The 14,723-nt window shown below is 33.8% G+C and overlaps 2 protein-coding genes across 2 annotated transcripts in view; one reads left to right on the plus strand and one right to left on the minus strand.

The window, feature by feature from the left end:
• DNAH11 (dynein axonemal heavy chain 11) overlaps positions 1-3,746 on the plus strand; it is a 179,082-nt gene extending 175,336 nt beyond the window's left edge. The window contains exons 80-82 of the mRNA XM_015810808.1: positions 330-442; positions 1,341-1,481; positions 2,283-3,746. Of these exons, the coding sequence (XP_015666294.1) occupies positions 330-442; positions 1,341-1,481; positions 2,283-2,530 (502 nt within the window). The 3' untranslated portion in view covers positions 2,531-3,746. The remainder of the gene's footprint in view (positions 1-329; positions 443-1,340; positions 1,482-2,282) is intronic.
• A 265-nt stretch (positions 3,747-4,011) lies between these two features.
• Positions 4,012-10,584, minus strand: CDCA7L (cell division cycle associated 7 like). Its single transcript, XM_015810794.1, has 8 exons — positions 10,447-10,584; positions 9,434-9,748; positions 8,445-8,516; positions 7,552-7,722; positions 6,370-6,495; positions 5,400-5,549; positions 5,065-5,201; positions 4,012-4,048 (listed from the first exon to the last, which is right to left on the minus strand). The coding sequence occupies exons 1-8, from the start codon at positions 10,582-10,584 to the stop codon at positions 4,012-4,014; spliced, it is 1,146 nt and encodes a 381-aa protein (XP_015666280.1).
• Positions 10,585-14,723: the final 4,139 nt, after the last annotated feature.

The following is a 14,723-nucleotide window of genomic DNA, read 5'->3' on the forward strand; positions in this document are numbered from 1 at the left end:
ACATTTCAAAAATCCTTTTGAACCTTAAAATGAGCATAACTACATTAGTATGATTCTGCATGTCCTATAACATTTTGATGTCTCAAAATTTAAAAGATGAAGTTTCTAAAATTTCTCCTAGATCATGTATTAATTTGTTCTGAATTTAACATATATTTTCTTTTTTATTAGAAGGCAATATAATTCATATACAACAGGCTGCTCCATACAACTTGTATGATCTACTACCAATAACCAAGAATATAGATGTCAAAGTGATATAAATTATATAATGCAAATTATTCTCAAAATTAATTTCTTATGTTTACCATTACTATATTTTTATTCAGGTTTAATGACCTTCTTCTGAGATGCCGAGAACTTGATACCTGGACACAAGATCTTGTGCTTCCTGCTGTAGTGTGGCTTTCAGGTTTCTTTAATCCTCAATCTTTTTTGACTGGTATGTTAATATTGATTCGTTATATTTAAATGTCAAGCAAAACATGCTGCATAATAAGGCTACAGTTTTAAAATAATTTCAAATATTTTTTTAACAGCTAGTTTCCTTAAAGTGTCACAAAGTTCAAACACCACAAATTATGTCAAGTAGTGAGTAGGCACCCATATGGATCAATTGACTGAGAGAGTGACCAAATGTATGAATGAATACAACTTATTAAAAAACTTATCAAGGGGTAAGGTGATGGAAATCCAATTGACAGACAATAAAAGACACTGATATGCTGAACAGATTTGTACTCACTTTTCTTATGAGTGGAAATTAGTGTGATTTCTAATAATGTATGAAAAGTGACATAAGTACAAGTAGGGCATGGATAGACATTTGATGCTAAGCCATATTATGTCTTAGGTGTCATACAAATTGCATCTATAGAATCAGTGATTTTTTTTAAAAGAAAAGGGAAACAGCAAAGTATCAGAAGCTGTTTCAGTCTTAAAATATATTTTATTGAAATTGACTTTTTGTTAATAACTAATATATATTTATTGCTACAAAATTGGATTAAATAATTTTTCCTCAGGAACAAAAATCCTCATTTCTCATCTTTACATGACCTTATACATAGCTATTGAAAGCACGTTAGGTGCAGTGTTAAGGCCACAGGCTAGAAATTGGGAGATCATGAGTTCTATTTCCACCTTAGGCATGCAGCTAGTTACCTTGAACCAGTAGCTTTCTCTCAACCCTAGGAAGGAAGCAAAAAAAACACCCTGCCAAAAAAGAGAGATTTGTCTAGGTAGTTTTCAAGAATTGGACACAATGAGAGGGAAACGAATCCATAGTAATAAGTATGCAACCCATAAAATAATTTGTATTAATCATATCTTCTTGAAAGCCATTATGCAAACTACAGCGCGAAAAAACAATTGGTCTCTGGATAAGATGTGCTTGACTACTGATGTTACCAAAAAGAGTAGAGAAGATTATGGTCATCCACCAAGAGAAGGTGCATATATTTTTGGACTTTACATGGAAGGTAAGTTTATTAAAATTCTGTATTAACTATGATCTAGTTAGAGGACCCACCTGTAAAAAAATGATCAGTGTCAAACATATCAAAAAGAAGTATATTTTATAGAATCAGTGAAAAGTGTAGTAAGTTTTCTGACTACAAGCAGTCCTGGACATAGAATCACAGTAAAGGCCAGAACTTCTCAATTTTAAGTGATGCAATAATTAACTAAGCCAACCTGATTCTTTATGAACTTTTTTGCTGCATCATTAAGTAACTCGCTGTGGTCATTAAGCGAATCACAATGCTGTTAAGCAAATCCAGCTTCCCCCATTAAGTATGCTTGTTGGAAGTCCCCTCGGAAGGTTGTAAATGATGATAATGTGACTCTGGGACAAGGCAACAACTGTAAATACATGCCAGTTTGCCAAGCACTTTAATTTTGATCATGTGACTTGCAAGGAAGTCTTAAGTGTGAGGATCATAATGTCACTTTTTTCAGCACCATCCTTATTTTGCATTGTTGTTGAACAAATGGTCATTAATCACAGACTATCTGCAAATTTTTTTAAAAAAATGGTGTTCACTATTTAATAATACTGTGAAATGAAGCACAATAAAGTAAGAGGATATTCTATGCTTGCTGCTCAAATTTTGAAATGTATGTTATCTTTTCAACAGCAAGCCCCATTATTAATAAAAAGAATACAGAATATCAATGGGATTTCAGGCACAACGAAGCATGCAAATTGTAATTAATATTCTACCTAGCTAATTACACACTTATGTCCTGCAGAAGTTAAAATGTGTATTTCTTGGTTTCAGGAGCAAGATGGGACATTCAAGCAGGAGTCATAGCTGAAGCTCCTTTGAAGAACCTGACTCCCATGCTGCCCGTCATCTTTGCCAGAGCAATTCCGGTAGAGAGGCAAGAAACCAAGCACATTTACAAATGTCCAGTTTATAAAACTAAACTTAGAGGGCCCACCTACACATGGACTTTTAACTTAAAAACCAAAGAAAAGCCATCCAAGTGGGTGCTTGCAGGAGTAGCCTTGCTTCTGGAAGCTTAGCAATATACTTGCAGACACCCGTTGTATTATTTACAGCAAGGTAGCATAGTTCACACATTAAATCATGTATATTTCTGTTTGAAATGACCACAAACAACTTTCAAAATAATGCTTTTATTGAATTCTTGTTTTATGCAACAGCTATAGTTACATCACTGCACACAGAAACAGTACATATATACAAATGAACATGCAAAGGATTAAGTCACTGAGTCATACATGTTACATATGTAATATGCAGATGAACCTTTGGTTTACACCCCCTTCACTTGAGGGAATAACATTTCAAGTTTCTATAAATGGCACATATGGCCCCAGACAGAATGTATGCTGTAAGACGAATACAAGTTATTTTCAGTCACTTGTATGCTTTGCATAACAAAAGCAAAAAATAAATATATAATATAGCTGTATGCAAAAACTTAAAATATCTTAATTATAATCAGAGTAAAATATGTTAACTATGGTAACTACTTTAACTGGGATTGCAAAAATACAGAACACTACAATTTTGTAGCAAAAGCATATAGGACTCTTAATTCTGCTGCCACCTAGTGACCTTCTGTATTTTTGCAAACTATAGTTAACCAAAAAAAAAAAAAGACACTATTAAGCAATGTGCAGTTTTCTTTCAATGAACATTAACAAAAAAATGAAAATAAACTTGGCTTAAATTTTAGCCTAAATTAGTCATTTATTGTCCTGATTAATTTGCTAAGAGAGCACACTAAATATGAAAATAGTCAACACCACATCTGATGTGCAAAGACTTATATAATTTTCTTCTTGCTGTTTATCCTGTGAAGCTCCTGGCCATAAATCAACTTTAAATCCAACAGAACTGAATGACAAATTTCAACAAATATATGTTCAGACCAGGCTGGTCCTTGAAAAACAAAATGGCCACTTAAGAAGCACCTTTTTTTATCATTAGAGCAGCCATGTCTTTTCCTGGACTTTTGTAACCGTTTCAGAACTTTGCTGCTCGTTTTCAGTTGGTAAAAATTAAACTGGGCTGAATTATGCCCTTACTAATTTTAAACAATATTGACCTTTATAGCATTTTTCTGCATGTAAAGTAGAACAAACAGTTATTTGGATTGCTTGTCTTCAGAAGTTTAAAGATCTGACTTAAATTACAAAGGTCAATTTACTATTTATAAACTTTCTATTGCTATTACTAAACATTTTACTATTACTATTTCTAAATATTTTAGAATCATATTTCTAAACTAAGTCTCTAAAGAAAAATATTTTTAAACAGTAGATCATTTATTATATGCAGGAAAATATTGCTGTTCCCAATATTAACAGCCTTTTTCCTTAGAAATATTTAATAAATCAAAAGTGGTTATTCTACATTTCTGAAATTATTTAAACATAATGATTATAAATGAAAGTTCAAGATTTAAATTTTTAAGTAAATATAGTATATGCATAAATCAACAAGATCAGAATTCACACAGGTGTCTTGGATATTTTCAGTGATTTCCATTAACATGATGATGCATTGGCAAACTGCATAAAGAAGAAAAAACAAAATGTTTAGAGTTTAAGAAAGCAAATGTAACTATTATAAACTTTATTTCAAAGAGCTATAATGCCACCAATTGTATTGTTCCAGCTTCTAATATAAATAGTAAGTCATGGTCTTTATAAGAAAAAAGCAAAATCATTAAATGCACTCATAAAATTATTTTTCAAAATTAAAAGTCTCTTAATTTTTACAAAAATATTGGACAGGGTCTTAGAATATTTAGAAGGGATATTTTATTTTAGCATTTACACTCTTATTAAGACTCAGAGACCATATCTTGCTTTAAGGTTTATTGAACGTCTTACTCTTTCTTCACTGTTCATTGGCTTTAAAAGTAACTTATCCAAGCAAATAAGTCTTATTAGACAAATATATTCTCAGAAAATTTAAGAGACCCTGGCGTGGGAAGAAAAAACTTTCTTATAGGGAATGATGTGAAATTGGAATTGGGTGAATGGGTAAGGGGGTGGGATATTGTAAAGTAGAAGTTGATTGTCATGTATGATTGTACCTGTGCTGGAAGAAGGTGATCTTTGCCACCACCCACCTAACCGCTTGTTATTGTCACTCTTGGATAAAGATTAGCACCAAGGACCCCTCATAAAAAACTTAATTTCATGCAGCTGCCTGGTGGGTTTTTTCATCTCAGCTCAGAATGGAGCAAGTAAGGAATATAAATATTCCAACAAGCACATAAAGTAATTATAAGCTCAAATAAATAAAATAAATACTTGTGGAACAGCATGTCTGCAGGTTTTGTGAAAAATCTATATCAACACAAACTCAAATTCACTCTCTGAGTCAAACTACTCCAAAAGACAGGAAAAACAAGAGGAGCAATAGATATGCCACCCTGAAAAAAAGTATAAATCTAAATAAATAAAAGTAAAATAAACATAGCAAATTAGACTATTACATACAGTGATTTCTTAAAACTGACAATATTGGAAATACTTCTGATACAAATTAGCCTACAAAAGTTTAGGTATAAGCTTACCTTTCAAGGTACTCCCTTACATTGCTATAACCATAACCCTTTGCCAAGTGGATAAGTGCTCCCGTGGCACAGTAACCATCACGTTTCCGACAGTGGCTGCAGTTGCATACTCTACGGCAAGGAGGGCACATCCACTCCTTAAAAATGGGAGAAGAGTATTAGTTCACCTTATACGTTGTATTATCACATAAGTATAGAAATCACAAAGCTAGTGCCTGCATAGACACAGTGTTGCATGCTTGTGAAGAAATGTATAATAAAATCATATCACCAATAATTTCACTGTAAATCCCATTTCATTATATATCCCACAATTCAAGCAACTAGAGAATTACTGGATTCAGAAGTGCCACTTTCACATCTTCTCCATAGCGATTACGGAGACATGGCCCGCAGAACTGTCCCCGCATAGTGACACAGTCTTCATTACGACAAATTGTTTTTGTATCCGTTGTCTTTTGGCGACACTGATGGCACGTGGTTCCCTAATATTGGGACAAGTGATAATATGTTTAGAAAGCCACATCTAATACATATGAAGATAAACATGGTGCTTTTCATAAACCTATTCCTATTATTCTGATAAAAAAATTAACAAATTATCCAAGAACACAGATAATTACACATTTTTGTCACTGGAATATTTAAAAGCCTTTTTCATAACTCCCAATACAAATGCATGTTTCAAATAAGGCAAGATGAATTAGATAATACATTGAACTGGAATGGGAAACCAATTTATAAATGGAATTTTAAAAGCCTGTTCACTATATTCGTTCTACAAAACTGTAGCAATATTTCAGGTTTTACAAGACAGCAACACTAACTCTAACCCAAACTTAATATAATGCTCACAGTCATTTCATTCTGGGGAGATAACAATTATGCAAAAATTAACATTATAAGCAATTCCAAAATTCTATTTTTTTATTTTGCTTAAATTCCTGATACGTATTTACTTCTTTTTTGGGCAAGCATTTCTGCTAATACCTTGACAAGATAAATAACTTATTGGTAGTTATTTTACTGTCTGTGCTCTAAGAAATGTCAGTATAATTATAGACTGTAATTAAAATATTAAATACTTCACAGTACACTATGACAGTGGGAAAGATTAACCCTGTTCATGGGAAGGTGAAAGAAAAAGTAATTCAACCAGTGTAAATAATACTGTGGCAGCTGGATCATTATATAAATGTAAAGATAAGTCAAGAACATTGTGTATATAAAGAGGGTAAAAAACTGATTAGATCTAAAATATTGCATTCATTCAATATATGTCAATATATAAAGAAAACAACCTACCAAAATCTTATCGCGGATTTTATCTTTATTGGTATATGCAATATTTGCCAAGTCTTCATTTGTTATAACAATTGATTGAAGTGCTGCGATTGATAATTTTCCTTTTTTCGGCATTTGTAAAATACGCTATAAAAAAAAATCACCATCTCTAAATCAAATGCAGCTACAAACTCTATTCAAGTGGACTTGCAGCCTAAATAGGTGTATAAGATTACCCACTAAAATATTTATATTTTTGAAAATGTAATGTTTATGCTTGTCTTAAGAGTAAGACAATTTAAAAAAAATTATCTAGTGCAATAAATTATACATTATGTTTAATTATAAATTGTTTCTTGAACTATAGAGTAAGTTTAGATTTTATTAATTTACTATACATTTATTCTTTTTATATTCTCCCTGTTTTTTTCCTTGACTTATTTTTCTGAAAATGTCATTCTCCCCCACTAATTGACTATTATACTACCACTTAACGATAGCACAAAAGATGAGAAAATATTGCAAAAAATATTTTTTATTTTATATCCCACCTTTATTATTTTTAAAAATAGCTCAAGGCAGCTAACATTCCTAATTTTCCTCGTCCTATTTTCCCAACAATAACCCTTTGAGGTGGGTGGAATCACTGGCCCAAAGTCATCCAACTTGCTTTCATGACTAAGGAAGGATAGAACTTATGAAATGGTAAATGGAAGAGTTAAGTGCAATTAACTTCATGCTTTTTATGGATTGTTCTCCAACCAAATCCAAAACTTCATTCTGTTTCCTTTTATACAATTATACCATTTAAATCCTGACATGGTTAGCATTTTTTAATGTAGAAAAATCTGGAAGTAGCATATTCAAATTTCCAGAGGCAATTTAGTGAAATTGCTCCTGGATCAGAATAGACAAAGTGTCTTCCCCAGTATATTTTGGACTAACCTTAACTTTCAAATGGTTCGTCCAGCTTATCAGTTTAATCCAAAGTCTATTATAGTCAAAGAATATTGTGATTGGAACAGCTTGTAAACCCAGCAATCAATCGACTATAAACCACAAGACTGGCTACTCATTACCTGGACCATGATAGACACTACACTATTCACTTAAATGTTGAGCTCATGCTTGATAAGTTCTATCCTTGCTACCTGCGAATTACCCTTTGTTAAAATAAATCCAAAACATAATTTTGGCATGTACCCCATTTAGTTTTCTCTTCAACGATCTGCGGTAGGTTTTATTATCAAGGTACTTCACAGGTAGCCTTTTCTCCACACCAAAGTTTTCTGGGGGACGAGCACTCCTGGTTGGGTTAGTTCGACGCTGTATTGGGTCTCTTGAAGATATGTTCCTTGGTTTTTTCTTTCGTTTCTAAAACAAGAGAGAGATTTTCTTTATGAACACATAGCCTGAAGCAATAGCTGATCATAGCCACCTTGTTCAATCCACTTCAAATTCTTTTTTTAAATTTGCCTTTTATGGCACACTGCCAATCGCTATACATTTTAGGAGAGTATGTAACAAGAACAGATATATATTTGGACAAAACTAGAAAAAAGGTTGGAGATAAAAAATGTCTACCAATATTAATTTCAGAATTCTTTGTTCTAAGAGAAAATATCTGAAGGAACATGAAAAAGAGACCTACCATTTTCTTTGTTTTGCTGTATTTAGGTTAACTATTCTTAACTACAACATTCTATAAATTACTTATCTATGTGTATTGTTACTGAATTGGTGAAAGAGGTGCACAAAATTGTGAAAAACTAATCTTGGTTCCTTCAGTTAGTCTGTTATCTTCCTAAATAGAGTATATATAAATTATGAAAACTTTTGAGTCTGAAAAAAATACACATATGTATAAATAAACATACTAGAAAAAAAAATTCTGCAAATGCAAGTGTAGACAGCTGATCCTTTCTGAGTCATGTCTGACTGAAAGGAAAAGTCACAATTTTATGACTTTATTGTATTTATGCTTGGTCCAAATAAAAAATATTTTTTTAAAAAAAGCCTGCAAAAATTAGTGATATTATAGTCAGTTTTAGAAATGTAAAAGAAAATTTTGAAAAAGAAAATGTATTCATAATTACCGGAGCCGAGGAAGAAGTCTTCGTTTGGATTGAGGGAGGAATAAAATCTAGTTCTGCTAGTAACTGAGCAAGCTGAAATGGGAAATGGCATTGATTTGCTCTATCAATCAAATACTTCTTAATGGCAATCTTATCTATATACTATTTCATGATGCATTTTTTAAAATATAAATCCTTACATTTTTAGAATAATTTTAGTCATGTATCACATAATTTAAAATTGCACTATTAGTTTCACTGTTCAAAATATTACAGTGAAAGTTTGGAGCTAATAATAAACTTATTCATATTTCCAAAGTTATGGAAACAATTACTTTATGTATTTATGCCATGCTAGCAGGCTTTGTCATTCATTTGAAAGGGAAGGACAACAAATTCAAAGCATACTATGCTTTTCACGCTGGCACAATGGTTTAAAATGTACTAAGTAGCAATATATGATTATATGCCATTATAAACATAAGCAAACATAACTATTTCAGTCCTTCTTCACCCAGTGAGTGAGGAGGAAAGGCAATATAAAGGCAGATGGCCCAACAAATCTTGGCATCAGTCTTATCTACTGCAGGTATGAAATTCAAGGAAAATACTTGGGACCTTTTAAGCAGAACTTCATTGAAAAACTTTAGGCATCATTTTTTTTAGTCATATTAACCTTCCAGCATTCAGAGGAGTACTATGTGATATAGTGTTGAGTGCAACCATAAGAACAAATCTATAGGTAATATGGAATTCAAACCCAAACAAAATAGTGAGTCTGAACTACAGTAATGTGTAAGTTAGGTTTGAAAATGGTTTGTTCGTACTAATACAATAATGGGTAGTCCATCCTTGAATCCCTCACTAAAATCCAATTAATTTACCTGAGTTAAATAAAAAAATATGTTTGATAAAACAAAAAGAGGCAATTAGAATTACATGTGTCATAACTTCTCATTTCTGTTTTTTTTACTATTAATGCTACCTAAAAATGCTGAATTAGTTCTTACCACAGCTTTATTTTCTTTTATATTCTGCTCTCTTTTCAAAAGTACATTAGAATTTTCATCTGATGCCTCATCTATCTCAGAGTCAGAAGAAGTATCTTGATCTTCATTTCTCCCATTTGTATTTTTTGTTTGATTATTGTTTGATGAACAGAACTTGGAAGAAGTATTTTTAGCTGATTCCTTGTTAGGAAGCTGCAATGCCCCCCGAATTTTGAAGCTTTTTTTCTTATAAGATGATTGAATTTCCATTTCTTCTTCCTTTTCTTTATCTTCCTCCTTTAAAGTTGGGTTGTTGTCTGGTTCTAATTCCATTGCCTAAAAAAAGATGAATAAATAAACCTATGTTATAGTTGCTCTTCCATTATGAAAAAAGCTAATATTTTATTTCCCTTAGCTACACCAATCATATTAAAAGGTATCTTTTAAAAATATTTTTACTTAAATATTCATAATTATCTGATTTTTAATCAGTAATTTCATATGAATTGTTCAAGTTGGCTTGGTACACAGAAAAGGAGCAAAAGACATATGGCTAGAATCTACATTAGACAGCAGAAAGTATTGTAGTAAAAATATTTTCACTTATAGATCCAAACAAGAGCCAGCTTACTGTTACATCTAACTAATCAATTAATTAAAACATTCATTTGTTTGAAATACTGTAACAAAAAATGCACTGCAGAAATTACAACAGTTATGTAGAAAACATATTTAAGTCCATAATCATACACAACACTAAGCCCCATTAAACACTATTAATAACAAGTATTGGATGACGCAGTAAAATCAACTGCATATTCATTGGAAGAACACTCCATAGAGAAATAGAAATAGAACCTACAGCTACAAAAAGAAGAAAAATTCACTATTTCAGTTTTTTCATTTGATTCTACTGCATTTTAGAAAGCAATTCTACAAGAAAAATCAAGTTGCAATTTAGGTCATGAGGGTTACAAGGAATTTTATTTACTGGATGAAAACTCTGCATAATTTGGTACAAATTTTTCCCCTACCATTCCTGATGTTCCAGACAAATCAACATTCTCATTTCTCTTGTCCAATGACAATGTTTCAATGGGAATGTCAGGTTCAAAACCAAAAAAATCTTCTTCATCGCTTGGGGCATTAAATATGTCAGCCAAATCCATCATCTGTCCAATTCATTAAAAAATATAAAATAGTCAGCTTGCAAAAAGTAACCATTTTGTACTATGAATGTTACTATGTTGTTAATTTTCTACTCAGTTCTACTCCTTAAGTTACACCCAGAAAAACTAATAAATCAATGGAGAGGAGAGATGCTAGGCAGATTGATTCAGGTTGCAAAGTAGACTAAGTAATAGAGAAACAGAATTCAAAAATAACAGATATGGAAACTGTGCACATATAAGCAGCAAATAGTTATTAATTGTCTGAAGATAGGGCAATAAATATAAAAGACAAATGAGAGTCAATTGTAATCTAGCACATAGAGTATTCTTACATTTAAAACCAATATACATTATTGTTAAGCCCAAATCTACCCAAAAATGGACAATCCCATCAGCCAAAATAGAACTTATTATAAGACAATTAAGGGGCAACACTACATAGTAAGGTATCTTAGTGAAATAAATATACCAGTTGTTGCACAGAGCTGTAAGGACAAGTTGACAAGCATTGTTGGACTGAGCAACAATTTAGTGGCATTCCAGTCCAGGTCATCATTATCTATCTGCTGTGACAGCCATTTCATTTTCTCCAGGACTAACAGGTACATAGCCAAAACAATGAACATAATTATCAAAACATATGGACATTATCAGAATAGTTTGAAGATGTCAGAGGAAAAAATAGCATTATATATATAATTCCTTAAAAAAATAAACCCACAGAGTTCAGCATGTTCACTCACAAAAGTGCTGTTTGGTGAATACATTGAACAGAAGTATCCCATGGAAAAGACAGAAGAAACTTCTTTTGACAAAATCAGTGTGATGATCCTCTGAATTAATATTGTCCACACTGGCCACAGCTCTCTGGAATTTCAGATCACAAACTTTCTCTGACTAACTAAAAATAGCAGGAATTGAATCATGTGCTCTATTAGTGAAAAAGAGCTTTTCTCTAATATATAAGCCAAGATTGTTCTATAATTCAGGGGTAAGCAACCTTGGCTCTTTTATGACTCGTGGACTTCAACTCCCAGAATTCCTGAGCCAGCATAGCTGGCTCAGGAATTCTGGGAGTTGAAGTCCACGAGTCATAAAAGAGCCAAGGTTGCCTATCCCTGTTCTATACTATTCTCAGTCCTCTTTTAATATTGTTAGAAGTTTTTCTCTATGAAGCTTTATAGGTTTTAACAATTTAACAGAAAATGTACATGAAGAGCTATGAAATCTAGCTGCAATGAATAATTGGCTTCTAAGAACAAGCCTATTAATTTTTACCTTATTGTATATTGAGCTAGCAACTGCTGTGATCATTATATGCTGAACTAATTTTGTCTTTGCATTTGTACTAGAAAACTCATTACAGAGTTGTAATTAATTATTAAAGGAAGGTGCATTCTCCAGGGAAGTACATTTTCACCTTCTGTGTAATGGATAGTAAGGGTGATAATGAAGTTCCAAAACATATTGCAGTCCAACCTCCCTATTTTGTTCTGATTTTAAGAATCATATTCAGGAGTTTCAGTACAGCCAAATACTTTAATTTAAATATGAACTATTCAATACATACCAGGTGTATAGTTAACAACTTTTATAGAGAACATAATAATGGTGCATTATGTTATCCATAAAAGAAAGCGTTCTTACTACACACACTCTTTTCTTCCATCTGCTTACTAAAGTTTATTTTTTCCATTCCATTTTAGCAATTTGGGCACAATAGCTAATTGACTTGACTACAGGCTTTTAAACCAACAGTTGAACCCCCTCTCTTCCCCCCATGAGTGTTTTAAACCAACTATAGTTTAAGATAAGAATCTATCCATTTGACACACTTGTCCAAGTCACAGTCTTTCAATTATTAGGTTGGACATCTGTCTTAATTTAGGGCATGAGATCAGTGGCATCACATCCAGAGAATTAAGGCCTATTCACCATCCTTCTCTGCCCAGCCTTCCATTAAGTAGAAGATCCTTGCAAGGCCATGTGAAATCCCCACCTGTATCATACAGTCAATCCATGAAACTCTATCTTAGAAACCCCTAAGGACATGATGGCAATAATCCTCTTCTACTGTTGTTCTCTAGTAACTGCATTAAGTAGCATTCAGCTATCAAGAACAGCAGCCACACAAAAGGAATCCCAATTTTCTTTCCAGATAAATTAGGGAAATGAATAAAATTACCCTTTTCGTCAGTTTGGCCAAGAGCCAAATGCAATCCCAGGTTTTTCTTTTCAGAAGGAAAAGCTGGATCCTAAGCAGGCAAAAAAAAAAAAAAAATAGAAGGGAGAAGAAACAGCAAACTTCAGTAAGTACAGCCAAGTTGCCCAAACTTGCAGGTTCCTCTCAATATTTTTTGTTCAAATATTCAGAATTTCTTAATAAGGCCAGAAGATATTCAATAAACTTTATTATTCAGCCACTAATAGGCAACCTGATATCCTTTTGATATGTTTCATTAATAGTTCCCTCAATCCCTGCTAATGCTTACAGTAATGTTTCTCAACTAATGTGCCTTCTAATTTTTAGCTTGAATTTCAATGATAGCTTAACTTTAGCTGGGTACCTGGAGCATTCAAACACCTGAAGAGTTCCCTGATTAGAAACGATTGAGTGGCGTATCTAAGAGCGCAACTTTTTGCATAGTCAAGATACTGTTTCTTTAAGCTAAAAAGAATGGAGCCCCACAGCTTTATCTGGCCACCTTTGCAGTTACAGTATCTGTAATGCGAAAATGCTTGATAGGCACCAGGTTGCCTATCCCAGTTTTACAGCTGTACAGATCTAGCAAGTATATAACTACTGTTTCTTTATGCAAGGATACAAATTATCTACCAGAAGAACCCCTCCTCCGTTATGAAACGCAGTTTATTCCGTGGACGCGAATTTGCGATCCTGAACAAACTTTCTCTAAAGTACTACTTCTTCTCAGAAGACGATCCGAGAAAGGGTGATGAGCGAGCAACCATTCCCTTACTCTTGAGAAAATTGAAACGGGCTAACTTTTCTGGGTTCAGATAGAAGCTTCGCGAGAGCTAGGCGCTCCAATCGCAGCCGATTGAAAAGCGCGCTCTCTGGCGTGTTCTCTTCCTACTCTCGCTGAGGGAGTTTGAAACAAGAACCGGGAGAAAGACCAATTCTTGGCCGCGTCGCTTCCAGCATCCTTCCCCCCACTTCCCCAAATAAATATCGATCTACCTACCGCCGGGCGCAAGTTTGAAATGAAGACGGTGGATAAGGGGGCGGTGCCCGGGGTGGAATCAGTCGGGTGGGCTGCGGAGAGCGCCTGGTTCCACCGGGGCGCGAGCACACGTGACGGGGCTCAAGGCGGAGACTGCAGGGCCCGTGGAGCATCCAGGCGGCTCCAGCCACGGGGGTGGGTGGGGGGGAGCGCTGGCGAGAGGTCCGCTCCCAAGGAAAGCGAGACCTCCCGAGGGCTCCAAGTCCCTTTTACGTCCACCCGGTCTACCATTAGCTTAGGTATTAAATAACGCGTCTTCCTTTAAATTTCATCCACACCCATCCGACAGGGGAGTTGTTAAAAAGAAATTCTTAAGTTATACCAAGTCCTCCAAAGGGACTTTATTTTGCTTCGGAGCGCTCCAGGAAGCTGCTGTGGGTTGCGTATATAAATGCAGGTATTTCTTGGAAAGAGATGCTAATAATTTAAAGACAGCTCTCTAAAATTCAATGAATGAGAACAATCTCAAATACCAAACTAGATATAACAATTAATTATATATTATAGTAATTCTTACAAGACATCATTGCCCAAAATTTTAGTCAGATGAGTGACTATATAAACTGTTCTTTCTGTGAGCTTACCTGGATTGCTATTGCTGGAATATTTTATTCCTTACCCGTTTGTCCTGAGCTGAGTTAAGAAAAAAAGACAGCTGCATGAAATTAAAAATTAAGTTCTTACAATTGATCCCAAGCCAATAAACCCTTCCCCAAAGGGAAAGTTAATTCCCTATCTTAATTCTGTCTTGAGTTCACTAGGTTTTGAGTCCACCTGAAGACTTCCTAACCAATTACTGGCCCTCCATGAGAGTCCATTTTTCTGGGCTCTCTCCTTAAGCATGTAGAGACATAATCTGCCCAGTTATGGTTCAATCACACAACCTTTCTTTTTTTC

Source organism: Protobothrops mucrosquamatus, unplaced genomic scaffold (assembly GCF_001527695.2).
Source record: "Protobothrops mucrosquamatus isolate PMUCROS unplaced genomic scaffold, P.Mucros_1.0 scaffold21, whole genome shotgun sequence".
Taxonomy (NCBI): Eukaryota; Metazoa; Chordata; class Lepidosauria; order Squamata; family Viperidae; genus Protobothrops; species Protobothrops mucrosquamatus.

What these genes read in the sequence shown, in the direction of transcription:
- CDCA7L (XM_015810794.1), bottom strand. Translation starts at nt 10,584, where the DNA reads ATGATGGATTTGGCTGACATATTTAATGCCCCAAGCGATGAAGAAGAT. An exon ending in TGTCTGGAACATCAGGAATG is followed by an intron (nt 9,749 to 10,446) that starts GTAGGGGAAAAA and finishes ATCTTTTTTTAG; the next exon opens with GCAATGGAATTAGAACCAGA. An exon ending in TAAAAGAAAATAAAGCTGTG is followed by an intron (nt 8,517 to 9,433) that starts GTAAGAACTAAT and finishes TTCCCATTTCAG; the next exon opens with CTTGCTCAGTTACTAGCAGA.